General features: G+C 35.4%; 3 protein-coding genes across 4 annotated transcripts in view; 2 read left to right on the top strand and 1 right to left on the bottom strand.

Annotated features, from left to right (window-relative positions):
• Positions 1-207: 207 nt before the first annotated feature.
• LOC100747514 (striatin-interacting protein 1) lies at positions 208-4,716 on the bottom strand. Its single transcript, XM_003485903.4, has 13 exons — positions 4,585-4,716; positions 4,424-4,554; positions 3,989-4,105; positions 3,639-3,922; positions 3,066-3,558; positions 2,775-2,988; positions 2,515-2,669; positions 2,199-2,443; positions 1,891-2,118; positions 1,648-1,819; positions 1,373-1,577; positions 1,023-1,275; positions 208-941 (listed from the first exon to the last, which is right to left on the bottom strand). The coding sequence occupies exons 2-13, from the start codon at positions 4,508-4,510 to the stop codon at positions 896-898; spliced, it is 2,499 nt and encodes an 832-aa protein (XP_003485951.2). The 5' UTR covers positions 4,511-4,554; positions 4,585-4,716; the 3' UTR covers positions 208-895.
• A 116-nt stretch (positions 4,717-4,832) lies between these two features.
• Positions 4,833-8,830, top strand: LOC100747631 (protein wntless). The gene is made up of 12 exons (XM_003485904.4): positions 4,833-5,117; positions 5,412-5,599; positions 5,670-5,775; positions 5,845-5,969; positions 6,047-6,202; positions 6,281-6,458; positions 6,531-6,658; positions 6,747-6,752; positions 6,824-6,985; positions 7,058-7,285; positions 7,399-7,552; positions 7,646-8,830. Exons 1-12 carry the CDS (start codon positions 5,012-5,014, stop codon positions 7,744-7,746), a joined length of 1,638 nt encoding a protein of 545 aa, XP_003485952.1. The 5' UTR covers positions 4,833-5,011; the 3' UTR covers positions 7,747-8,830.
• Positions 8,831-9,860: 1,030 nt separating this feature from the next.
• The window catches only part of LOC100747753 (ubiquitin-conjugating enzyme E2 H), a 46,358-nt gene continuing 29,190 nt past the window's right edge, over positions 9,861-27,028 (top strand). For both annotated transcript variants that reach the window (XR_001102810.3, XM_003485905.4), the window contains exons 1-2: positions 9,861-10,541; positions 20,956-21,032. Coding sequence is in view for 1 of the 2 variants with exons in the window: in XM_003485905.4 (XP_003485953.1) it covers positions 10,489-10,541; positions 20,956-21,032 (130 nt within the window). In the remaining variant the exon portion in view is untranslated. The remainder of the gene's footprint in view (positions 10,542-20,955; positions 21,033-27,028) is intronic.

Genomic DNA, 27,028 nt, shown 5'->3' on the forward strand with positions numbered 1-27,028 from the left:
ACGCCAATCACATGAAATATCCTGTACAGTAAATAAAATAACATAAATTATGTGGTACTTTGCGTTGAAATTGTTTAAATATACATTACAATAAATAAGTAAGAGAAAGTTGAATATTCAGTCTATAATTTATATACTCTACATTTTAAATATTTACCTATCAAATGAAATAATGCTATAAGACGAAAGCACCATAGGAGCGCTTCATACATTTCTGCATTATGAATTTATATACAAGTGATTTTGCTATTCAGCTCTTTCTCTCTCTCTCGTATAAAGAGATCACCTACACGTAACACACAGGTCAAACACTCATTACATTTAATAAGGAACAAAACATATTTAATTTACAAAATTAGCAAATTTTTAAGAAAAAATGCAATTTAAATTAAATTAATACATTATACATGTTAACATTTATATGTTTGTAAATACCATATCATGATGAATAGTATTGCTAGGCAATGACGAGTCACAATGAAATAGAGTACATATAAAAATTATATAAAATACGGGAAGTTCCAACCGGTATACGATTCGCAGTTCGTTACATTATTGGAAATTAACATTTTAATTTACAGAAACTTATATAATATGAATGCGAACGGTATGAACCATATATTTGAATAAACTTACCCTACTTCTTTATGATTATTATATATATTCTCTTACAACTATAATAGTAATAATAAAATATTGCTACAAGTAATGCACATTGAATTAAATACACACAAATAAATGTAAAAAAATTACACATTATCTTGTAAACCATCCTTGAAAAGTCACTAGTCTCTTTCTTAAATGTCCATTACATTTAGGATTATTCACTGATCAATGTATACAAACCAAATTCAGTTTTCAATGCATCGATATGACAATGTCTTTTTTGAACACTTCACAATAGTATATAATTTATAAAAACGTCAAAATTTGATCCAGGTCTATGATTGACGAAAATACAATTTTAATATTATATATGTATATATATTATATTACACTTATTAAAAATTTAAATCTCACACCCTTCAGGATCCAATAATTCGTCCCAATTAATACTTCTTTGAAATACTTCTTGTTGTAACCATAATTCATAATGTTGTTTAAATTCATCGCTTAATTCCATATTCACCCCGAGTACTGATGTAACGGAATTATCAACAGGTTCCATATCTTTATCCTTAGGAATATTAGTGTACCGTAGGTTATTGAATCGATCAACGCAAGAACGTAATACGCACTCGTCTACTTGGAAATCCCAAGGTCGTGCTTCTAGATCTAATTAATAAAAAATAAAATAAATTATTTATATTTTGCTTTTAAATATACAAATTCTATATTAAAATGATGTTAAACATTATCTAGAATACATTACCATTGCCATAAGCCCAATCGTCATTCAAACGATGTCTAACTTTTGCATATATTGCACTGATTGTTTTCATATTAGTTTTCCGCCATTGTCGCCCTAAGTACCTAGTTTGCATTTTTAGTAATTTTAAGACATATAATTGCATCATTGCGTGTCTTACTTTTAATGTACGTTTTAATATGGGTGCTGATTTAAAAACGACTAACATCTATAAAGATAGATAAAATTAAAACAGTTATAGTAAATAAACAAGTATAACAATTAAAAATAATACACACCATAATTCTACTATGTTTCCATTTTGTAAGTTTATTAAGAATACGTAATAAATTAATGCACGAAAAAACGTTTCTCCATGAATATGGTAGATTATCCCCAGTTTCGAGATTATCTAGGGACACATCTGGTTGTTCTCCAATAACACACATAGGAAAATCCAAGATGGGAATACTGTAAAGAAAAGCGCACTTATTAAGTACACTTCCATTAATGATTGATTTGCTTTTATAAATGGAACTTACACATTTTTAGCCTCTATATAAGCTAGAATATTCTGATTTAAAAATTTTAAAACAAGTGGTATGCAATTAGCAAATACTAAATGTTGTGACATGAATTCAAACTGATATATGTGATTTAGTTTAAAATGTTTTAACAGAAGAAGCAGTATTGCAGATACTGCTTTAACAATGATTTCTTTATGTCTGCTTACATCAATACCGAGTTTCATCGACTGAAAAACAGTCATGCTGCAAGAAATAAAGTCATTTTATTTATACATTAAAAAATCTTTAAAGTATACATTTTCCACATAGATTTATAAACTTACGGCATTTGTCCTGGCAAGACATCAGCCATAATATTGGTACTATCTGTCTTAGCTTTACTGGTGGGTGCAGCAGCCAATAAAATCTTTAATAGTGCAATCATATATTGTGGTACAAATGGTAATATAGCATGATATACAATTTCTGTTGGTGTCTGACGAATTGGAAACCTTGGAGTGCTTATAGGATTTCTAAGCATTTGTTCCTCTTTTTGGATTTGTATTTCAGCTAAGGATGTATACATATGCTAAAAATATAGAGATATACATTTTATTTCTTCAAATTTACAAGTACAGAATGTATGATAATTTAACTTACTCTTTTAAGTGTATTAACACCTTCAAGTATTGGTTGTGGTAAACCTGCCAAACTTTGTCTGTCTCCTTCTAAGTTGTAACCAACAAATTTTAATCTTGATGCTTCAAGAAATGTGTCAACATCTTTTTGTCTCACCTTTGGTGTCCACGGTAAACCTATGAAAGATATATTACTTTCAATAAATAATGTCATATTTTTAAGGAAATATCTCTTTCATTCTTTCACTTCTTGAAACTGAAATGTATTTATAAAAATATTACTTTTTCCTTTAGTAAGTTGTGGGGTGTCAGGTCTTATTGGAGGCTGATTGTTCTCATTTTGACAGTAAGTTCGTAACTGAGTCAAAACAGTTTGGTTCATAAATACATTAGCTTCTCCTTCACCTTCATTGTTTGTAGTATTGTTCCCCACTTCTGCACCTTCATATTCCATTCCCAAGCCTGGTTCATCTAATGAACTTTGTTTCATTAGAAACTGAAAACATGAATTGTCAAATAATAATTTATTAAATAGAAATTTTTAATAATATTTTACACAAAAATATAGCATACTCGTCGATAAGATCTATGATTCTTTTTTTGATTTTGTGTTTCAATCAAATCTGCTGCACTGACAGGAGGAGAACTAGGTCTCATAGTCTTTGCAACTTCTAAAGTATCTTCTTGTTGTGTATCAAGGCCAACTTCTTCGCGATACTGTTTTTTTAACTCCCTTAGTGTATCAATACCACCCAATGATACCAAGATCAATTTCCACAGCAATAAAAGAACCTTTTTCATTGGAAAATGTGGAGCTGCTCCACTACAGAAGTATGTCACCATGCCAAGAAGTTTAACTATAAGCAACTCTTCGCCATATGGATTTATTAAATCTTCTTTGAAAGATTCAACATTATTCTTATAAATACTATGTTCTAAATTTTTCATTTCTTCCCTCATCACCTCTGTTATAATATATAAAACAGACAAAATTACTCTTAAATCAGTGGAATCATCAAGACTAACAGATATTTTCCTCATTGCAGATGCAGTTCTCCTACTATTCCTAAGAAGAAGAATACAAAAATGTGAGTTATAAAAAATTACTGATACATAAAACTCTCTTATGAGAAAGAAGCAACATACGTAATTTCAATATTAAGAAGTTCAACAAATGCTGGGAAAATTCCAGCCTCATATAATAACATAACATTTGTTCTGGTCCATTCTCGTTGCTCTTCATCAGACTGCACTTCAGCCCAACAACCTTGAGCTAAATACAAGATGCACCTCGCTGCCTTCATTCTTAATTGTTTGTTAGAAACCTCTAACTGATCTAGTAATTTGTAAATTACAGATTTCTGTTGTGCCTCTGATAAATTTTGCCACCATGGCCTTAATTTATATAATTCCATTTGCTCTTCAAATGCCTAGGGATGAACACATCCGTGTTGTGTTAGTATTTCCTAGAGTATTATGAGGACGTCTATACTCACTGTGAGGTTAACATGTAATTCAGACTGTTCTGAATAGCTGTACAATTCAGCAATTTCATTGGCATGCTTATCCGCATCGTCATAAACAAAGTCCAAATCCGTAGATTTAGATGTTTCCTAAACATAAAAATAAAAAAAAAAGGACATGCCAAAATGTTACTATTTAAATGTTAGCATTCTTTTTACTTCAATAAAATATCAATTATAAGTATTGTATGTACCATTTTATGTATATTAATTTCAACGATTATTATTCAGAAAAGGATATGAGACGTTATTCACGTATCGTTTGATTTGATAAACAGATTGTGATAATCCAGGCATTAAGTAGTATAGGCTTCTGTCAAAAAGGTTAGAGACAACTTGATCCACGCCGATAATTGTTACTTATTTTTGGCAGGATTTTCGCACTTAGTTGACAAAGCATTTACTCACTTCGGTACTCATAATTCGTTGCTGTAGAACTATTCGGGGAAGATCACGCTTCCCATTTCCATTCGCATCCATCGCTACGTCACGCATTTTCTAATAGTGATTAGAGATGCAGTATGTAATGCATCTCAGACTTAATTTATGAATCGATATTTTTTCTCGACTACTCGAATCATTCGTAAATATTTGATCGACAAGTTTTGTTATCGATTTCTTAATAAAAAAAAATCGATGTATTATATTACGTTCGATAATGTTTAATAGTTTCCGGGTATATTCAAAATTTTATTGATAGGAATCGAAAATTGTTGCAATATTCCTATGCTTTGTAAATCTCTGCAATGATCGTTGGCAACATTGAATATAAGATGATTGGTTCATAGGATCTTTTTAGAGATTTTCACAAGAATTTCTATAAATATTGGTATGTCACAGCTTCCATTTTGAAAAGCGAAGCTACTCGAAAAGCACGTTAAACTGCTCTTCACATACTTTCCGAACAAACGCGTCTCCTTGTGCGTCATTTTGGTGACTTTGTATTTTGAATAGATGATATTATAAACGAGTACAGTAAATAATTGTATTTAAAAAATGCAGGGAACAATCATAGAAAATTTAAGCGGTAGAAAGCTTTCGGTACTTGTAATATTACTCGTTATCGCGCAAATAGTTTGTTTTCTAATAGGCGGGCTTATTGGTAAGTTAAGAAACGTCAAACATTTTTGTTACAATTGTTACAATTCTGACTATAGTTAAGTGTTAAGTTTGATTTTAAATGTATTAAGAAGATACCAGATCATATGTAAATAAATAGTTGTATATTTACTTTTTAAATTATTATTAAGGATAATTATAGAATTTATCTATTTTCTGTGTACAAAAATTGTATTGAATAAAAGTGATGAATTTATTTACTAATCATTCCAATTAATGAAATTGGTTACTACAAATGGCTATTTATAAATCTATTAACATATAAATAATATTTTAGCTCCAACTCCAGCTAGTAGCCAGAATGTGCTTGGTACACCTTGCAAAGATATTCGTATAAATGGATCTGAACCAGGAGGAGGAAAATGGTTTTATTCAAGGGGAAAAGGATCATGTACTCCTGTTGATATGAATCGGTTTAGCTTTGACAGTCACCATCAAGCATATCAAGTTGTTTATACATTTCAGGTATGTGTTCGAAATTAAGTTACTTCAAGAAATACAAATCATATTTAAATATTTATTATTTATTTTACAGATGCCTGTACCTCGAAGTAGCATGCAACTTGATTATTCTAGATGGCAACAAAACTTAATAGGTGTTTTGCAAGTGGATATTGTTTATCACAGCCAGATAGAAATTGGTGATGTATCAAAAAATATATATCTATTAGTAGATATCAGTTATGTATATTAACTGTCATTTCTTGTAGCTCCTAGGACTAAGATAACATTGGATGCAAGACTTGCTTATAGGAACAAAGGAGATCCAGATGATGCTTGGAAACCATATGCAGCCTCTGTGGTAGAAAGAATGCTAGATTGTAGTATTGATGATGTAAATATATAAAATAGCAGTTATAATCATATTAATTAAAGTAGATATATATTTATTGATATAGTTATTTTGCATAGGCAATGGAGCAGTACAATTACAACTGCAGTGTGGTACCATTGTTTGAACTTGGATCTCTATTTCATGATTATTATCTTCTAAATATTCGTCTTCCTGCTGATACTGATAGAAATATTAATCAGGGTTTGGGACATATAACTGATTTATGGTTCACAGTAAATATGTAGCATTTCAAATTTAATTTTTACATATATAAAGATTTGAAGTATTAAATTAGCATTTTTATATTTCAGGCTATCAATCAAAATGGTGGATTTACAAAAGTGTGGGTCAGTTTAAAGACTATTTACTTTCCAATCGTCCTGTGTGTTCTTACTTGGTACTGGAGACGAGTACATATGCTTTCCAGATCACCAGCTTTGTTGGAGTACTTACTTTTAGCATTGGGCATAGCTTTATCGTTTTTAAACAGTAAGTTGTATAGTTTTATTTCTGTTATATAAGAATTGACTATATATTTATGTTTGAATGTAATTCTTTTAGTGCCTCTGGAATATTTAACACTTGCCTATGATATGCCATTTATGCTTTTATTGGGCGATATTAGACAGGGAGTGTTCTATGCAATTCTTTTATCTTTTTGGCTTGTGTTTGCTGGAGAACATCTTATGGTATGTACATCAAATATATGAAAATAATTTGACTTTTTACATACTAATGAATTCTTTCTGTTTATGCATCACCTTCTATCACCTACAGATACAGGTAGGTCTGTCATAATATTTTATATGATTGTTTTGTCGTGAAAATGTGATTTTTTATTGTTTTCTAATTAGGAAGGTGAACAAAGAAATTCTCTAAAATGTTACTGGCGTCATCTTTCTGCGGTAGGCATTGGATGTTTATCATTGTTTGTATTTGATATGTGTGAACGTGGGGTGCAATTACGAAATCCATTCTACTCAATTTGGGTTACAGATCTTGGAACTAAATTTGCTGTATCCTTTTGCACTAAATATCTTCTTTCTGTGTTCGAACAGTTTGTATTCCTTGACGTATACAATAAATAGTTGTCTTTTATAATCTTAGCTGGAGTATCTGCTGGCGTGTACTTAATATTCTTGGCTTACATGATATGGAAAGTATTCATGAATATTAGTGCAAAACGAGCTGCATTACCTAGTATGAGTTCGGCACGACGTTTACACTATGAAGGTGTAATATATCGATTTAAATTTTTGATGATTGCTACGCTATTGTGTGCATCTTTAACGGTTGTTGGTTTTATTCTTGGTCAGGTATTTATTTCGATATTGTGTTTGTAAATATTGCGTTAATATTAACAATTTAATGTGCGAAGGAGAAATAAATCAGGACAGTGAGGAATGATGTCATTATACTCATAATATAGGTTGCGGAAGGGCAGTGGAAATGGGATGAAGAATTACATTTGGAAATGACATCGGCATTTTTCACTGGTGTATACGGGATGTGGAATATTTACATTATAGCATTATTGTGTTTATATGCACCATCACATAAACAGTGGCCTATTGAACCATCCGGTAACTATACTTCCTGTATATGTTTCTATATCTCTTTATTAATTATTTATTGTACCGTATTCTCAATTTGGTGTGAATTTAATTTTCTTTCAGAAAATAGTATTAGCGAAGAAATTGAATTTTCACGTTTATCTACTGATCCTAATGAAACGTTGTCTTTGACAGCATTCGCACGAAAAGCAGCATTAGAATAAGTAGTACACATTTTTTATAAGAAGTAGAACAGTGGTAACCGACCAGTCAACGCAATTTTGTACTTAAACTTAGCATGGAAAATTATAAATATGAATTAAGGACTTCCGATATTTATAGAGAATGCAAGGACTGATAATACTCTGACAAGTAATCTTTTAATGCCAAAATTAATTATTTATTATGAAAAATATTTTTTAAGCTTTACTTTTTCTATGGTACATTTACTTAATATTTTATATACTTAACAACTATTACTTCTAAGCGAAACGAATAGCGAGCCATATTATCTCTAGATTTTCTTCATGTTCGTCTTTGTACGTTATCAAATTAGAATAATACATAGGTATCGTTATTTTATAGAACATTCCATCTTAAATCTAAATATCTTCTATCGAACAATTCACATTACCTATTTTCGTTAACGATAAATAATCTATTCCGTCGTTTCATAGAACATATCAATATTGGGCATTTATCCATAATTAACATTTGTAAACGCGCATTTTAATGGTAGCTATATGATAGTGAACATGGGTATTTCAATATTATTTATTATTATTATACAAAAAGGATTAATCTACATTTGGCAGTATTAAGTTCCTTTCGATCAATATGTATAATATATATTTCATACATATTTTTACTAACTCTGATGCATTATTGCTATAATTATTAGAGTTTAAGACGTATGCATGCAACAAGGTAGACCTGAACAAAAAAAGGGTGCAATAAATTTGTAACAATTTAGTAGAATGAATTTAGTGCATATTACTTATGTAGAGTACTTATATTTGAAGCAGCAGAACTAGTATTTTCTATATCTTCAATGTATTGAATGAATTGTATTAATGAACAATAATCGAACAAATTTTGTATATTATTAATCATCATATTTTTGAAATAATTTTAAGAACACGGAGTAACTAAAATGTAACGTATTAATATTTTAACAAACTCAAATTTTTGTATATTTTTATTATTGAACTTTGGTATAGTATTTACCTCACACATTTTTCTTTTGTACATTAGACAAAATTTTATATTCGTAATTTTTATACATTTTTTAAATAAATCAATTTGTTAGAATAACTTTATCGAATTACTAAATATTATGATAATACCATATGCGATATATGTATATATATGTTATGTATATGTTAATATTCTCGTTGTAGATATGTCTTTTGTTTCAACGTTATTAAACGTCCAAGTAAAAGGCGAATTGTGCCACATTCGACTTGTCGAACCGTCCTCGCAATTTGTTTGTTTACAAGAATAATTGCTGTGTAATTGAACTATTTCCTCATAATTTTATTCGTATACGCGCTCATTTAATTTATCATAATATGTGTGTGAAGGGTTAATTTCAAATGTCAGATTTCTTAAAATTTAATAGATATTGGATTTTATATCGTTGGTTAAAAAAGGTATTTATAGGATATTTATAAATATTTTGTGTATTGTTTATATCTTATTATTATTTATATAAATATCAGAATTCTCATAATGTATTTAAATTCAAATTCCAGATATATGTCATTGATGTATACTATTTCACAGTGTTACCAGGAACTAGTGATTTTTTTATGTATTTTTAAAATTAAACATTAATCAATTCATATTCAAATTTATCCATAATCATCTTGTACTTATTTTCATATACGATAATTTTATCACAGATGTTTTGCGTATCTTAAAATCGTAAATACTTCGTGACGTAAGTGGTTATATATTGTACGTATATTGTAATCGTCTTATTTACGGAATACAACATTAATTTATTGTTTCATATATGTTTCGTAACGAAGTAAGTAATTCGCGTAGATAAATCATCTAATAATAAAATATAAATAAGTATTGGAATATGTATATTCTTTGAAATTTGAGAATATTTCTTTTATAAAATATTACCACATACATATATCTATTGGGTATGGAATTTGAATTTCGTAGTTTTCTAGAAAATGAAATAGCAGGCAATATTAGGTAGTTTATATGGAATTCGGTCTAATTCTAGTAATATTGGTTGACCGAAAGAACCAGCGGTGATTCGTTGGATCATAGCAGGGATTTTGTATTGTGCGCGCGCATTCACTGGCACAACGTGAGACAGAGGTAGCAGCAAGGAAGAGAGCAGTGCAGAAACGGAATCAGATGCAGTGAAGTCTGTGAGTTGACAGTGGGGTGCACGAGAACAGGCGTTCAGTAGTGGTGGAGGCGGAGGAGGTTTAGGGGAAAGAATTGTTTTCTGTGTGCGCGAGAAACGTGTCGACAAGTAACGAGTCTCTGAAAACGGGTCGTCGTTGGTGATGGTGAAATGATTCTCTAGCCCGAGGTTTTTGACTTGGTCCGGACGGACAAAAGAGGAAGACCTTTTGTATATCGCTGCTGTTCAAGAGACCGTACGTTTGTTCATCCGTAGAAAACATCATTAAACGCTGACGTCGCGGAATTCGTCCCGTGTCGTTTTCCTTCGTGGCGAGCGTCCGAACATCCAACGACTGACTTAGCGACCATCACGCGCGCGTGTCTTTGTTTTTTTTTCTCGGTGCTGAATAACTGTACGAGGAAAACAGAGAGAGTGTGTTATATCACAGTGGTGAAAAGACCGATACGTTTCGTGGGTTTCTGCTGTGGTAAATAATCCGTAGCAGTCAGAGGCCCTTCCTAAACGACGATCGAGCTCAGCTGATTCAAGGACTTGCTGTTGAAGGGCTCTGCTGCGTTAATAGACGATAAATATGTCGTCCCCCAGCGCTGGAAAACGACGTATGGACACGGACGTTCTCAAATTGTATCCTTGAAATTCACTTTTATTTCTCCTACTTGCTATTTGTATCTCTGTCTTCTTTTTTCTTCTCCTTCTTCTCATCCCCACTTCTTTCTCTCTTTGTCTCTCTCACCCTTCTCCTCCCTCACCACTCTGCTCGTATCCCTTCCCATTTTCTTGTTCTCGTTCTTTCTTTCTCTTTCGCTCTATCGCACGTGCTTGCAATCGAGTGCAAGAGAGGCCTGCACATGGGTTTGCGAATGCAAGACCTACGCAGTATGCATGTGCATGTTACCGCGGGATCGGTTGTTTATCATGTATGATCGGTTTATAGGTCGACGAGAAATAACGCGGTGCAATGTCAATGGTGTTTCACGAGACGATGAGGGATATTTAATTCCTCGTTTTGTCGATGACGGGACACAGCTGTTTTTAACCAGCTGACTCTACGTCTCTGTGCTACGTGTGTGCGCAGCTTTATCTTATTCGTTTAATAACGCACGGCGAGTGTATGCTACACGGTCGTGGCTTTTAAAGGTTAGATTTCATTTTTGTTCTTCAGTTCTTTGTTTCATCTTAGTCTTTCCATTTTGTCTCGTATCGCAGATTTCACTAACGAATTTTTTAATGTCGAGACCGTTTGATTCGAATCGACTCGTATTTGAAATATCTTTTATATTTATACATACATTGGCAACCGTAAATATTTCAAGTTGCGCGTCAAGTAATGGCATACACATACATATATATATATATATATATATACATATATACATATATATATATTATATATATATATGTAGCGTTGGTTTGACATAGAGTGAAGCGCAACTAACGATAATTGAGACGTCATCAACGTGTTTCAACCTCAACCGAGTAGTTCATGGGAATAACGCGATGTGTCAAATTTTACACCGATAATAATACGTAAAAACGATAAACAATATGAATGAGGAGTAAGAGGAGAAGAAAGGGCAATAAAAATAATATAGTTACAACAATGTCGCGATTTTTTCTTTTCATACAATGATATCTTGGATAAATCGCGTGACAATTAGTTAGTGACTAATAATTTCTTAACCCTCCACGGTAAATATTTGAGTTAGGTGGGAAGAACGATGACGTTTCTCATCGCTTCTAATCGTCGTATTTACAGATAAAAAAGATCAATTGTTTTAATATCACGCACACCTCCTAACGACTATCCTAACGTTCTTTTAATATTATCAATGTCATAGAATTCGTTATTTCCAACTTTCGTTTAATCCTCGATGTAACAAAATAATACTGACACAAAAAATTAAGGTATATAATAATTCATAATTATAAAGACAAAAGAACGAATTACAAATATACCTGTACATGTTTGTATGTGACCTCGATTCGTAAGAAATTGATTTTTGCGTAACGTAACGTCGCGTCTCGCTTATCATTGCTGTGCAGACGTTCATGTACGAATGCTAGTCAGTTTTTCTAGAACGATGATAGTCTCTCTCTCTCTCTCTCTCTCTTTCTATCGAGTTCTTTAGTGCCCCGTAACATCGATCAGTCTTTGTTGAAGCTTACATTAAATTTGCAAGCGTTTCGGTGAGCAAAGTGAATTGGACTTGTTCGTTCTTTCCTCCTTCGATAGAGATACCCCCTGTGAGTTTTCAAATTTCTCGAAAGGCTTTCTCTCGATTCGTTTACGCGTACTAACGTTAGTAATAGTCCATTTTTGGAAAGGCATCTGCCTTTGTGTAAACACGTTTCTTAGAAATTTCGTTGGCGTTTATATATCTTCACCGTTTACTTACGTGTTCTTTGTTGTTTTAGGAAAACTCGACAAAATTTGTATTTATTTCTGTTTGCGGGGTAAATCTCTCATTTAGCACATTTTTCACTTATATTTGTAGTATTTTCATCTTTGCCTGTATTTTGGTATTAAAGATTTCCTTTTTATATTTTCTTTCAACCTTAAAAAGATATTTAAGAACAATTCGATCGAAAGTATCGCGATATTTTTATAAAAAATAAAAATAGCAGAAAGTTACACGGTTATTTACTTTAAAAGAAAAGGATTGTTTGTTTGCGTAATAATGAAAACATAAAAAGATTTCAAGCGAAGCTAAAAGAAATCGATGCAGGTCTGCTTCAACGGGAACTTTAAATTCTCGCATTTCAAATTCAACTGAATTTATACGGCGATTCGATCAGATAAATAAAGTTAGATAAATATTTCCATTTTAATAACGGTGAAAGCGGACTGTATGCGTTATAGAATCCGTATTAATAGCGACTTCGTGATAAATAAGCCGACAGTCTGACTCGTTATTTTTTTTTCACCCGGATTCGATTCAATCAAAACATATTCTCCAAAGGAGACGTTCACATCGAAATAGATTGAAAGCCGAATTGACTGTTATCTCGTGAAACGGAAATGTGGGAGGAACCGGATGCGTATCGCGTACAAATCCCTCACTCTCTATTTTAAGTTCTTTCTCTTCCTCTATACTTAAGTCTCATCTATTTCATAAACATTTGTATTTTCTACATTTTTCCTTCTCTCGTTCTTAGAGACTTAGGATTTGCCTCGTTAAGTTCTGACATACTTCTTCCTCCGATACGTCTCTTTTGAGAAATTTTTTATTGGCATTACTTGAAATCTGGTAAATTAATTCCTGATCGTGTTCGTCTCTTTTTTCCTTTAATTTGCACAAATTCGAATTGGTTTTTAATAAATTGTCTTTCCGTTTGGAGAATCAGTAGCTACTGGTAAAACTTATTTTTTTGGAAAAATTCCTGGTAAATTAGTTTTCAGTAAACTAGTGTCGGCACAGTATTTTTCCATACGGTTTCGATCGAATCTTCTTGAATTTTTTTTTTTTTTTGATGAAATGTAAAGTAGTAGTAGAGTACGAGTAGAACAGCTAAAGTCGACTCTCGTAGTGGAATGGAATCTTTGATCGAAATAACTCGAAGGTATTTGCACATACTTTGCTCTTTACTCGAGTTTCTTTTATCGCGTGAATTTCTATGCTTTTGTATTTCGTGTACGCGAAGAGTAGAAGCGTAGGTATTCGTTTTTTAAGATTTTATTAGGAAGCGTGAAACGGTTAAAACGCTGGTAAAACGGTTAAAGTCAATTAACGTTTACGACGAAGGAATGTTTCGTTACACGTTAATTTGAAATATATCCGTTTTATCCGCTATTCCAGTTCTATCGGTTGTTCGTATTTCGTTCTTATTATTTTGTATTATTTTGACATTGTACAGAAAAGTACGGTCGGTATAGTTCTATTAAGAATTGCATTCGTTAGCATAGGAAGACCATTTGAAATATTAATATTAACGACTAACGTTTAAACGATAAAGATAGTGAATAGAATATTAATTAAAAGTATATATGTACATACATCAACACATATAATATTCCTTGTTGCGTAACTTCTTAGTGTTTCTGTAGATTTTAAAAAGTTACCAAGCTCCCTATAATAGGCGGTGTATAATGTTGTTGACACAAATCCAGCCGCATTGAAAAACGCTGTTCAATGTATTGTAAAACGTACGATGTATTAGAACATTCATCGTACGATCGCAAAGTGTCACCTTGAACGCCTACATGACACGAATGACAAAGTTTGTTTCTTCTTTTACGATTGCAATTGCATATTTATATGCAATTTCGATTGATCTAACGTTACATTTATCGTTCGATCTATGCATTTTCATTCGAATGTTTTTCGATGAATGGGAAAAGAGGATCAATAAATAAGCGACAATTTTCCATATTTATTATTCTTCTTTCAATTTAGTAGGAAATATTCATACGAAAGACAAGGTTTCCATTCTGGCAAACAACGCTTCATATATCGTTTCTAAAATACATATATAAAAACATAGCGTTTAAAGAGTTATTATGCAATCGTTATTTTTCTAAGATTAAATATCCTCGTATAATCGTTCTAAATAACTAAATATTCTGGTCATTTCCCAAATCAATCTTTTTACATAGTATAAATATATACAGGGTGGTACAAGCGGAAACGGAAACAGGGGGTGATACTACGCGAAAAAAGAAGTGGAAAATATAGAATAAAAATTTTTCGTTCGAGGCTTTGTTTTGGAGAAAATCGCCTTTGAATTTTCGCTCGTTACGCGTGCGGTACGTTATAACGGATCTCACTGTAAATCGTTGTCTCGATTGACGTTATTTCTTTAATTTTTAAAATTTTTAAATTTTTAAACTTTTATCCTATATTTTCGACTTCTTTTTTCGCGTAGAATCACCCCCTTCCCGCTCGTACCACCAGTTACCAACCACCCCGTATATATATTACTTTATTCCATCGAATTTTATCGAAATATTGAATTTTCCCGCGTTTTTACGCGTTACGACGCGACAAGTATTAAGCTCCGTTCACAAAGTACCGTTCGTCTCCCGCCGTTCCATACACATACATTGCGACAGACGACACCCAGGCAAATCGAACGATGTAAAGAATTCAACACAATCGTGTAATCGATTTTAATCGGTAGACCGCGGCTTTTCGTTCGTTTGCAGGAAATTTGAAAGTATAAAATCGCACAGAATGCGAGCAATAGAATATAAAGAGAATATATAAAATATATATATAAAATATTCGAATCACAGGTTCCATCTTTTAATTATATCCTGAAAAATATGAATTTGCATAAAAATGCGTACCTACCAGTCACCGTGATGCAACGTTATCGCGACTTTTCTCATTCCACGACGAATCACGAATTCGATGGATGCATCGGACGCGTTGGACGGTTCGCGTTGCTCACATGCTCCGATGGACACTGTGGCGGGAACTGTTGGTATCGTATCGCTGAAAGGGGATGAAAGTTCATTAAAGTAAATTTCGTTTGCGGATGTCATGTCGTTTCGCTGCTAACGATATAGTTGCGGTAAATTGCGTTCACGGAAACTGTATATATTCAGCCAATAATTTCCATTAGTCCGGCTCTCTAACGGTGTGGCCAGGTGAGATACACGCAGATGCGGTCCCGGAAGTGATTCAATTATGGATCGACGATATTCGATGGACCTCTCGCAAGATTCCTTGTACGTCCACCGAAATTGAGCTGATCAATTACACTAGTAATTAACAAGCTCCTCGGTATGTACGGTTAATGGCTCACCCGTAATGGGTTTAGAGGCACGCGAGCAAACGCGAGAAGGTACATCGGGGCTGCTATCTGCGCGATGCAATTTTACCTGGGCACGCGTGTATCGGTGCGTTTCGATGGTTCCACGTAGATTGCGTGTGTACGTGTCCTCGAGCCGAGGGCTCGGCGGTGGGGAAAGAAGGGTTGGTTGGTTGGGTGGTAGGGCGCTCTCGCTCCCTTTCCGTATTCGTCGTTGAAAGCTTCAATTATCGTTCTCTAAATACCGGAGATTGGAGTTAATCAATATCTGGGATATTTGCATCGAGGATCGATTCGATTCCGTATGGGGCGAAAGAAAGGAGAAAAATTGATTTAAAAACGCATGTAGGAGAGTGTCTCCTGAAATACAGATGGCTCGATATCGCTGGAAATTGGTTCCTTTAAAAGATATAGAGCGTGATCTTTCGATACGGTGGTTGGAAGATTTTCGAAAATTTTCCAATACTCGAGTTAGCTGGAATTCTTCGATGCATTCGTTTTCTTTTCTTAATCCGGGATGATACGGTCGTTTATGTTGAAGCACCGGATCGTAAACGCGTAGGTGGAGGGTACTCTTCTTTGAAATTTAAACAACTTGCACTTGCAAATTTCCACGGTTAGTTCGATTAGGCTGTTTGTTACGCTAGGTGAATTTAGCATGATCTTTAGCACGAATTTCGGAGCACTGCCAAACGGTGAACAAAAGCGGAAAACGAAGTGCAACGGGCTCATCTCGTGTCCAATGGCTGCCTTTGTTTACGCTCGCGATTATATAGATCTTCTCGTTATTATAACGTACATAATAATATCGGTGTCGCTCAACGTCCGATGTTCCTATCGTATTAATTTCTGTTATCTCTTTAAAAAAACTCGCTATAATTATCTACGTGCGCATAACGCGCTTTTCATGGTCTGATGTGTTTTACGCCCGTTTCATTCGGTTTAACCTGAGTCGTATCTTCACTGTATACATACTTGCAATTTTTCTTTTTTCAAAGATACGCCACAAGACTATCGGATAAACAACGCAGAAACGAAGAAATTCTGCGCATATGTACCTCCTTCTTTTACCTCGTATCTGCGCATTGTGTTCATAAACAGATAGAAAATGAGATTCGAGTTATTTGGAACAAGAATTATTATGCGGTAGAAACACAGCGAGCAGGTTGGAACAAGTCGAAAATCGGTAAGCAAAAATTCAACGTTCGGAGGCTATCGGATAAGGAAGAGAATAAGGAAGAAAGAGGAGCGATACGAGATTACGTGCATCGAACCGCGTTCGCTGTTTTTACGCGTGAATATTTGCGATGGAACGCACTCGCGCCACCAAAACGAACACTCGACTCGGTCACCGTATCTCGTTGCGAACTTATCGAACGATAAGCAGCTACCTAGAGACGCGTCTTCCAAAAATAAGATACAGCCAAGGGCGTATCGCGTATCGAGTCTTTTAAAACGAACGTGTGTTTGTGCCTTCGCCACGGACAGACTCGGTAAAATCGGCCGTTGATTCGCACGTGCAGTTTATTTCGATACACAGCCGCGTGTAGTTTTCGCGTGTATTTCGAGAGAGTTTAGTGATTCCTCCATCGTGCGGAGTGGCGCTGAACGCCGGACGATCGAGCGGGAAAGAGAATCGAGAAAACAAAGATGGCCTACGAAAGGCGGAACGACAGAGACTGTCAGACTGTTCTTAGCGAAACGCTGGTTCAACTGATACTGTAAACAACAGCAACAACAACAGCCACAACACAGGCAAATGGTTCGTAACGGTCTTGCAGATTGAGTAATCGTTTCCGCCCCTTTCTGATGTTACTCGTACACCTTGACTATGCGGGTCAAATGCACGAAGGCTCTCAATGAAATCGAGGCCATTATGACATTCGATGGTCTGTATGCGTACACGCAGGATGTCTTAGTAATTTTAATACAATCGGAAAACGCGATTCCACAATGACGAACAAGGACGAAAATAATACATTTTTAATACGTGGCTTTGTTTTCGCGACAATGATATGGGTACGCGCGTATTTTAACTGTGTCACGGTCGAATAGCTTTCGTTATAGTTGGTATCGCTACCTGGCACTGATAGTGGCACAACTAAAAAGCGGAAATTTTATAGCGGAGGCTTTTTAAAATTTACATGGGAAGTTTCGTGAGTCATTTTTAACGGCGTTATAAGACTGATATAACGAGACAAGATATGTCACTGTTCGCGAAAACGGTAGAACCCTGCATTTGTAGCGTCACAAAAATAAGAGAATATGAGCCAGGCTAATAGCGGCATAAATAGGTGATAATCTTCCCTCTCTGACGCAAAACTGATGGAATTATAAATACACCGTTTTACATAAGAAACATAGAAACGTAACGTAGACGTTCTGTTCGTTCAAAACAAATTCGAAAGCTTTTGAGTTGTTCCATCATCGATATACCTGGCAGCGATATATCGTTTATAAACAGTGTCATAATTATTCAGACATTTTTTTTTTTATTCAGACGTATGTTTTTAATATTTCATTTTATCTAGTACCTTAACATTTTCACTTCTAATCGCGTAACCAATTATCTCTGGTTCGATCGAACGGTAGTTAACTCGATCGATTTAAAGTGGAATCTACTTAACGATACGACTTCGTTTCCTTTTCAAACGCACTTTTCTTCTCACGGACAATCAGCCATGTCGATAATATCGATCCTGTCGAATACCGTTCGCTCGGGTTTATCGGTCCACTAATCGAATCGATCGTTTTGATATCACGGCGGAACACCGTTCGATCGTTTGGGACTATTACACGGGACATGGAATTAACTTCTTTTCGCCGCGATAGTGCATTTCGCGTTAATTTCTATGTTTATCGTTCGTTCTTCCAACTTGCGCGAGTCGTTCGTGAAAGCACGCAACAATGAAATTCCTCGTACGTACATAGGACGCAAGAAAACGTGATACTTCCGGCTGAGTAATACGTTGACCGACCCGATATTGCTTTCGCAATTACCACGCCAAGAAAATTATTTCAGCTGACCATGTATCGCGGAACGCGCGAAACGTCCGTTAGTTTCGTTTCTATTTGACTGCGTGGCCGAGGCATGTGCGTTTGTTCCGCGCGTAACGTCGTATATCTCCGGTTTATGCGTAGCCTCGTATATCTCTGGTTTATGCGTAGCTCCGTATATCTCTGGTTTACGCGCAGCCTGTGCGATTGCAACGGAAAACAAATCCACTGATACTGACCAGAATCGAGGATGCTCGCGGGTCTTCGATGTAACCTGTTCTTCTATGTAATACAATTCTCTCGTAGACAGCCTCAGGTGAGAGCCGTGTAACGCTCAGCTCGCGTATAAACACTTGCCAAAACAAGAAAGTGGTTTATCGTATGTTGAATAACACGACGCATTACATGGTCGTAATTCGATTTTCCTTTTCAACGATCGAGCTGCTTCGTAGATCTACGCCGGTATCAAATGACGTCGATTGATAAAAGCGTTCGACGAAGGTGTATGGAGCTTTACGATAGCCATTCTTCGAACACATCAGCTATTTCTTAACCGTTGTAGCTACGATTGTATTTAAAATTCGAAAGTAACGTGTCCATCGGATTATACGCTTTAATTTCAAATCTATTTTTCTTCGGCGTTACGATTCCTCTAATATGGACGAAGATCGTGCTTTCGTTTAATGGTTTCTTTTCATGCACTTATTTCAGTTCGCTCGTAACGCGTGTACCTTGCGAAATATTGTTCACTGAACTTTCTCCAAAGGCAGGCAGTTAGAGTTCCGTTCTTCTGGCTTCGTTCTGGTTATATTGCTTGTTTTCGAACTCGGTTTTTGACCTCGTTCAACGATGCGCGGCTGCGATTCCTTCGCGGTCGTTTGTATTCTCGCGAATTATATCGCCTCGGATCGGCATTAATTTCATGCGAAAATCGTGGTGGTAACGGCGACGGACGTTGAAGCGGCGCGACGCCACCAGCATCCTGGAGTATCGAGCTAAATAAGAGGAATTAAAAATGAAACGTCGTCGATTAAAATTAAATGTAGCTTGAAATTCTACGGCGCGTGCTTGATAAGCTCAGCAACCGTCGTTCGTTGTGTATTATTAAACGCGAGCGGAAACTTTTGTTTTCCTTTCTTCCGTCGACTTTTTCAACCGTTTACCGCTTTTCCATCCTGAAATTGGATGCGGATTTGAAAGGAACTGTTCCGTTCGGTACATAAAGCCCGAGCCACGTAAGGTATTACAAACTGTATTCTTCGCGACAGAAGCTGTTCCTATTTTCGTGCTTGATCTTTGAAATAATAACGTGGCTTTGAAGTAATATGGGCAAAGGGATTTTTTACCGTTTTATTCTCGTTTCAAAGTTCTAAAGCCGTTTAAGGGAAAAAATCGTGAAAAATCTCTTTCAGTACACCAATATCGATAGCAATGTCAAAACAGAGTTCTCTCGACGTGTTTTCGTGGAAACAATTTGCCGCAATTTACCTTATTTCCATCCACTCTTTTCCAAATACAAGGTATTACGATACGTTTCTTCAAATTCGTTATAGTCAAGAAAACGATATTCGATATAACTAGCTAAAAATATATACACCGCGTCTCTCGCGTAACTGGGACAAGATGTATCTTTAAAAGACATGTAACATCGATTAACGTAGCTTGATGTAGTATACGATCGTAGTACAACCGGATAGAAGGTAATTCCGCGTGAAAAAAATAAGAAAAAAAAATTTGCTACAATGTTTTTCCATCGGCGACTATAAATCTATAATCATGTATAGTCTATAACTTATCCGAGTTGCGCGAGACACTTTGCATCGTGTATCTTAATGAAGATTACCATCAATGATTTTTCTCCGGACGAGAAAATTTGTTTAATGCCGCACCAATGAGTCCAATTGAATCAACATTGTCCAGCTAGTTTGTTTTCGAAAATTTGTAATCCCAGTTGCGTCAAGAACGCACGCGAAGCGTTGCGATTTGCGATCAACTCGACTCTGCTCGGTAGTCACGCGAGCTTCGGTGCGTTTCATCGATTCACGAAGATAACATTACGCCGGACTTCTGACGCGCTTCTGCGTTCGCACTTCTTTCCACATCGATTTCCCTCAGTTCATTGCACCGTTTTCTCGTCGACGCTTAAATCTTTGTTCAACGATGTTTTCGCTTTTTATTTGCACGGCCGTTGACCACAAATTGCCTTTTGCATCGCCGATATTATCCCGAAACACCGCGAACAAATTTTCTTACACGTTCATTTTCCTTAACTATCGACCAATTACAGAATAGAAAGTAAGCACGAAGTGACGATATTAGGAGGATTAAACGAATTTTCCGTCAAATTCTACGGACCACGGGGAAGTAAGTACTCCATTAATTTCGTATAATTTTTATCTTAGAATGTAAGTTGCTTCGACCCTTTCGTTCTCGAACTGGTTGTTTAATTCGCTACAGATATTTCTCTGTAATTTTCTCACATGAAAAATATCAGTACGCGTACGAATATTTTCACACCTACAAACGTACAAGGATTGTTCGCAAATGGAGTGAAACTTATTTGTAATTCTATGATTAGCTTGCGATGAAAGTAATATTTTAATTTATAATCTTAAATATATGGTCGCACGATTATCACGAGAACGAGAGGGTTAATGGTTTTAGTGTTAAGACAGGCAACGTATGAATATATTATTGCATATTGATATTCAACTCTTAACTACAACCTTTAATCGCAACTCTTGAGTGAAATAAAAATACGATAATTCTCTAAAGGAAAACAGAGAATTAAATGTATAAATTTTTACAAGTTACAATCGCAATGCTCGACGTAATTGAAAATTATTGCCAGTTTTTACATCCGAGGTATACGCTCCATAACTCTTCGGTAACAGTCGAGGATTGAAATAACACCAGTATCTTATTCGTCTAATCTTTATTGTCTAACGTGGCCGAAAACTGACGTAGAAAAGATTACCTCGCATTTTCTTCTCTGTAGTACAAGCTTCTAACCGATGACGAAGGAGATAGTAAAGATTAAGAAATAGGAAATGCAGTAGATTTTCCTACAGTAAAAATAGACTGACGACTGAATTTTTCTTTTTTACACGTTTCTAATACCAAAATAGGAAGCCTTTGATCTTTAGAAAAGATCGACCTTGGTGTAACCATATAAAACGAGATTTTTTTTAAATGAATAACACTTCGAGCGTAAGAAAAAAAATGAAAAAGTACCGGCACACTTCCTTCGATCACGTCGTTCAATTAACGTTCAATGAGACGCGTTCATACCTAAATATCATTTGCAAATAGTCAATCAATCTTTTATAATCGATACATATTACAATTAAGAAACTCGGAGGGAAAGTATAGCGTATCTTTAACTTATTTAATTAACGTTTCTAATTGATTCAATTTCGTTCGTTTTTCGCGTTAAATGAAAATTCGTAACAAACGTCTAGGTAAATACAGATGTCTGAGCATTTATCTCGTTGTTGACGAAAAATATCGTACTCGTAACGCTCCTTCACCGAGTAGTGTCCTGTTTCAAAGCGTCACACTGCCAAGAACCGTGTTCTCAGTTCTGGAACTATAATTCTTCGATGATTTAATTATTTTCAAATCTCCTGGCTAATTACACAGGTGCGTTTAACATATATACATATATCCTACCTGTTGTCGAACGTTGTTGCGTTCGTTTATCGTTATTGCGTCGAACATAAATTACTTAATTTCCCTTCGTGCACCGTTATCGTCGTTTCCTGGTAACCTTGCGCTGTGGCGAATAATTTATCCTCGAGGAGAAGCGTGGCTCGCGAATCCGTCGCGTTTACGTGTTCATTGTACGTTTCCAGCATTTGATATTCCAAGGTCGCCTGCTCTTCGTACACCGGATACACTTATGTAACAGTGTGTGCATTTACGCTTTCCTCGGCCTGCCAGCTGGTCGACATGCATGCAAAAAGCACTATCGATTGACCGACGTCCAGTGGCAAAAGTTCCTTGACATCGCTTTCGACGGGTTTGCCGATCCAAGCACTAGCCCTGATTCCTCGTATTACCCGCTCGCAATCGAGTTTCATTCAGGTGGTCTGTTTTGTTGTGACCGATTTGATTAAAAGGCCAGAGGCTGAAATTGACGGTAGATACAGGCCTTGAATCGCTTCTTCGTTCGCACGATAATAAGAAACGTTCGTTTTAGTTGCCAGATTCGTTGGAAATGTTGCTATGTTTACTAATCGTCGGATGTTTGTATCAGATGTTTGGCGATCGAAAGGCAGAATTTTAATACGACTTACATCAGTGGAGAAAAGAATTTAATGTAAATATATATATATATATACACACGAAAATGTAATACGTTTTAAAAATGGCTGGCAAATGCAAAAAGTTTTGTATAAGACTCGCAAAATAACGTTATAATGATCGGTATTTTTAAACTGTCGAAGAATAGATCGAGAATAAGTAGGTACATGTGATTCTTAAATCAAGTAAAAAAGCAATTTAGGCGATATGGGATTAGTTGAGGGTGTTATCGAATTTGAAAGTTTCTATAAAAGGCATTTTCATGTATTTCTCTCGTAGTCTTTGTATTATACGAAGCTTATTTTGCTTATTAGCTTTCATTTGCTATTATTGAGTCAAAGGAGATTCGGTATAGTCTGGATTAATTTATGCCTATCCTTCACTCTCAGCCATACCGTGTATATTCACTATCGTGAGTTATAATTGGCCTACGCGGTGCAAACACACTAAAACATTCTATCGATCGTTACGTTTTCGGATTTAGGTTGTTGTTTATCATCGTTGGAAAGGCCAGCGCGGTATGTTTTTCCTTTTCTCGATGGTTCATAAATTACTTACGCAATGCGAACACCGGTCAAGAAAAACAGGTACAAGCAGTGCATACTACTTAACGAATCGGTGTGTCCGGGTCGATCGATCCATCAATGGTATCTAGGAATGTCGTGTCACGAAGCCACGTTTATAAAATTAATTTTATTGCTCGTCGAAAATTTCGCTTTTACTCTGATCGTTTGTTTGTTACAGGAATTGCTCTTATTTACGATTTGTATGTTTAATTGTATTATATTTAACTGTATTATATACAGGGTACAAGCGGAAAGGGGGCGATTCTACGCGAAAAAAGAAATAGAAAATGTAGAATAAAAATTTTTCGTTCGAGGCTCTGTTCTCGAGAAAATCGACTTTGAATTTTCGTTCGGTACGCGTGCACTTTATCGCGTCTCGTTATAACGGATCTCACTGTAGATCGTTGTCTCGATGGAAAACTTAAAAAAAAATTTTTTTTATTCTATATTTTCGACTTCTTTTTTCGCGTAGAATCACCCCCTTTCCGCCTGTACCACCAGTTACCAACCACCCTGTATATAACTGAATTGAACGAATAACTGTATACCTGGATATGTCTAATTTCTACCAATAATTGTTATACACAGTGTGTTCAATTTATCTGGGAACGTGTAAACGTCTGTGAAATTATGGGCGATACGGAAAATTGTTTGAAACGAATGTTGTACGATGTCAAGGAGGACACGTCGTATCTACGTATATTTCATTTTGCAACGAACCTTATAAATGTCATGTTTATACTTTCAAATGGAAAGTATATTTTCTTATTTTGTATTCTTGTAGCTTACATCGGAATATTTTCAAAACATTGCTTATCTATTTCTTGTATCTGTCGCATAAACCACTATCGAGATATAAATTCTTCAGAAAGTTGTAGTCTTCCGCATAGTTGTAGCCTTTTTAATGCTGAAACTATAATACCGAAAACGTAGAAGGAAAAACGACTGGTTGTTTTTAGAGGCGGTATTTACAGGTAGTATTTAGAGATGGTATTTAGTATAAACACACGTACATGAATAATCGGCTCTTTTTAGAGCCACCATGATGTACAAAGTCCGACCGAGCAACCTCCCCGCGGTGTACATTGGATAACGCCAATGCCGGCGGCATATCAAATTTGAAATTTAATATCCGTATAGTAGTTTGCGCGTATGATACGAATAGTACTTTGAAAACTGTTTCGCTGTCGGCTACGGGACCATGGAATAAAAATATATAAATTGCCACTTGAAAATATAAACGTGATCTTTATAGGGCTTTCCAAGGTCATTGCAAGATAAAATACATATCGGCACGGCGTGTCTCTGTTGACATTGTACGTAATTTCTTTCAGATATTTTTCCGTATCTCGCAAAATTTTCAAGATATTTACACGTTTCTAGATAAATGACTGTACACGCTGTACATATATGCTTGGTTATCAGTCGTAGGATGTATAGCAATTGAAAATAGGAAAACAAAATTTGTATCAATCATTATTTCACTATCGTCTAAATACATTCTTATTATTCATTTCTATTTATTATACGTAATACTCGGCTATCGGCTCAGGATGGATTTTCGCCTTTGCACTTGTAAATACATTGTTTAAAACAATTAAAAGATCGTTGCTGCGAATGGTTCTATTAGCCCAAGGTCTCACAGCCTCGAAGAATTAATGTCGACGAACATTATCGAAGACTGACTTTAAGATAACTGTTAAAGAACTATACAGATACAAAAAGTGGATAGAAAAATCAAACGGACATCGAAAACACATCGACTGTTTTGCACTTTGTAATGCGGGTCAAGAGATCATGTTTGATCAAGCTCATGAACAATTTATGTTTACCGATATAAAAGTACATTAATAGAATAATAGAAGAATATTTACGTACGTATAGATATGCGTATAATTTTAAAGTGACGTGGACTGCAGAGGATCGAGCGATCACGGAAAGAATTCAAAGCCGTCGGAAGTTATTTACAAACTTCAGCGACCACACTCGCGGCTACGAGCTTGCTTAACACAACACAATGTTGCTAATTGCTGACGGAGATAATTCTTCGTTGATAATTATTGCACTCAGATAAACTTGAACGACGTCGATAAGCCAGCCGTCAATCGGCTCGAAACCATCACAGGCACAACCTTAATTAGGAACGTCACGGAAATCGACCTGATTAATTATTTGTTCCTTTCGCTCCGCGAACAACAGATCGCCGATTGTTTAAGCGCTCCCTTTTTCCCCTGAATTGTTTTAAATTAATTTGTCGCGCGTATCTCCTCTAACGTTGCGATTGATAATCCCTAAACAATCCGTTTTACGTATTCTCCACGATAATTTAATCTATAACCTTGTCATTCCAACTTTTAACTTCTCTTCTGCCGAACCCAGAAACCTACAGTCGTTTCTCCGCCGTACGAAATTGTTACTTAGAAAATAAATAATACTAAAAACAATAGCAGCGATCGGATCAGAAGGGACTTTTCAACCTTTCATGAGTCACTGGAATGATCCGTGGATTATAAATTCGGGGTTTAAACGAGCTTGATAACTCAGCTTTAAAATAGTAAATCACAACTTCTCTCGGTATTAGTTTCGGTATTTACCTCGGAACCGAAGTATCGTAAATCTTAGAGATTTCTTAATATACATTGTTTCGCAAGTTTCATAAAGGTTTACGCCATCGTTGGGGGGTTACACTTTCACGGATGAAGCATTATCAACTTTCGAAGATTCGCGTCGACGTTTTCCATCGAAAGTCCCCCGTGGTGTTTCGATGTTGCTTCGAAACGGGTTATCTGTGTGTCCTGCACGAGTGCACGATAGTTTGTGCAACTTTTCGCGATATTTCAAAACGTACAAAGGCATACAAGGTGATAAAGCTGGTTTCCGCGTCGTTTCACATAAATCGATGTAGTTTTGTAAACGTTCTGTGAAATAAATGGCAATCTAGAGAGAGCTGGAAATAGCAACGATGATAAGACCCGGTTCGATTCAGCTGTATCTCGTTGGCAGTTTTATTTCTATTCCGACAATGAGCAAAAATTGCGTAACACGTGTTACGAGTACGCGGACGGTCCTTATTGCACTGGTCTTCTTTTTTTCGCTATTGTCATGGGTTAAACGACGATGCCTCGTTTTCTGCCACGGAATACTTCGGAAAAAACGGCTGTAATAAGAAGAGCGCAAAATCTTCGTGTCAAGGATATTCCAAGATTTAATTAGCAAGTTGAAACATCGCACATTGCTAAAGATTTCGTCGTTTCGTTTCTGAAAACATTCTGCTATACAGTTAGATATCCAATATTTTCCAAGATATCTACGATTGAAATTTCACTGCGTTGAAGTTTCAAAAATATCGCTTGAAGGGATTACACAGTTGAGCTAAATCTCGTATTTTGCCCACAACGTGTACATACGCTACCAATTTAAAAAAAATTTGAGTCTTCCATTGAACTCAAACATCTCAAAAAAAAGAAATGTTAACTCTCGATACCTGAA

The sequence above is a fragment of the Bombus impatiens genome, unplaced genomic scaffold, assembly GCF_000188095.3.
Source record: "Bombus impatiens unplaced genomic scaffold, BIMP_2.2 scf_0089, whole genome shotgun sequence".
NCBI lineage: Eukaryota > Metazoa > Arthropoda > Insecta > Hymenoptera > Apidae > Bombus > Bombus impatiens.

What these genes read in the sequence shown, in the direction of transcription:
- LOC100747631 (XM_003485904.4), top strand. Translation starts at nt 5,012, where the DNA reads ATGCAGGGAACAATCATAGAAAATTTAAGCGGTAGAAAGCTTTCGGTA. An exon ending in AGCTTTATCGTTTTTAAACA is followed by an intron (nt 6,459 to 6,530) that starts GTAAGTTGTATA and finishes TAATTCTTTTAG; the next exon opens with TGCCTCTGGAATATTTAACA. An exon ending in ATCTTGGAACTAAATTTGCT is followed by an intron (nt 6,986 to 7,057) that starts GTATCCTTTTGC and finishes TACAATAAATAG; the next exon opens with TTGTCTTTTATAATCTTAGC.
- LOC100747514 (XM_003485903.4), bottom strand. Translation starts at nt 4,510, where the DNA reads ATGCGTGACGTAGCGATGGATGCGAATGGAAATGGGAAGCGTGATCTT. An exon ending in ACAACTTACTAAAGGAAAAA is followed by an intron (nt 2,670 to 2,774) that starts GTAATATTTTTA and finishes TATCTTTCATAG; the next exon opens with GTTTACCGTGGACACCAAAG. An exon ending in TATATAGAGGCTAAAAATGT is followed by an intron (nt 1,820 to 1,890) that starts GTAAGTTCCATT and finishes TTTTCTTTACAG; the next exon opens with TATTCCCATCTTGGATTTTC.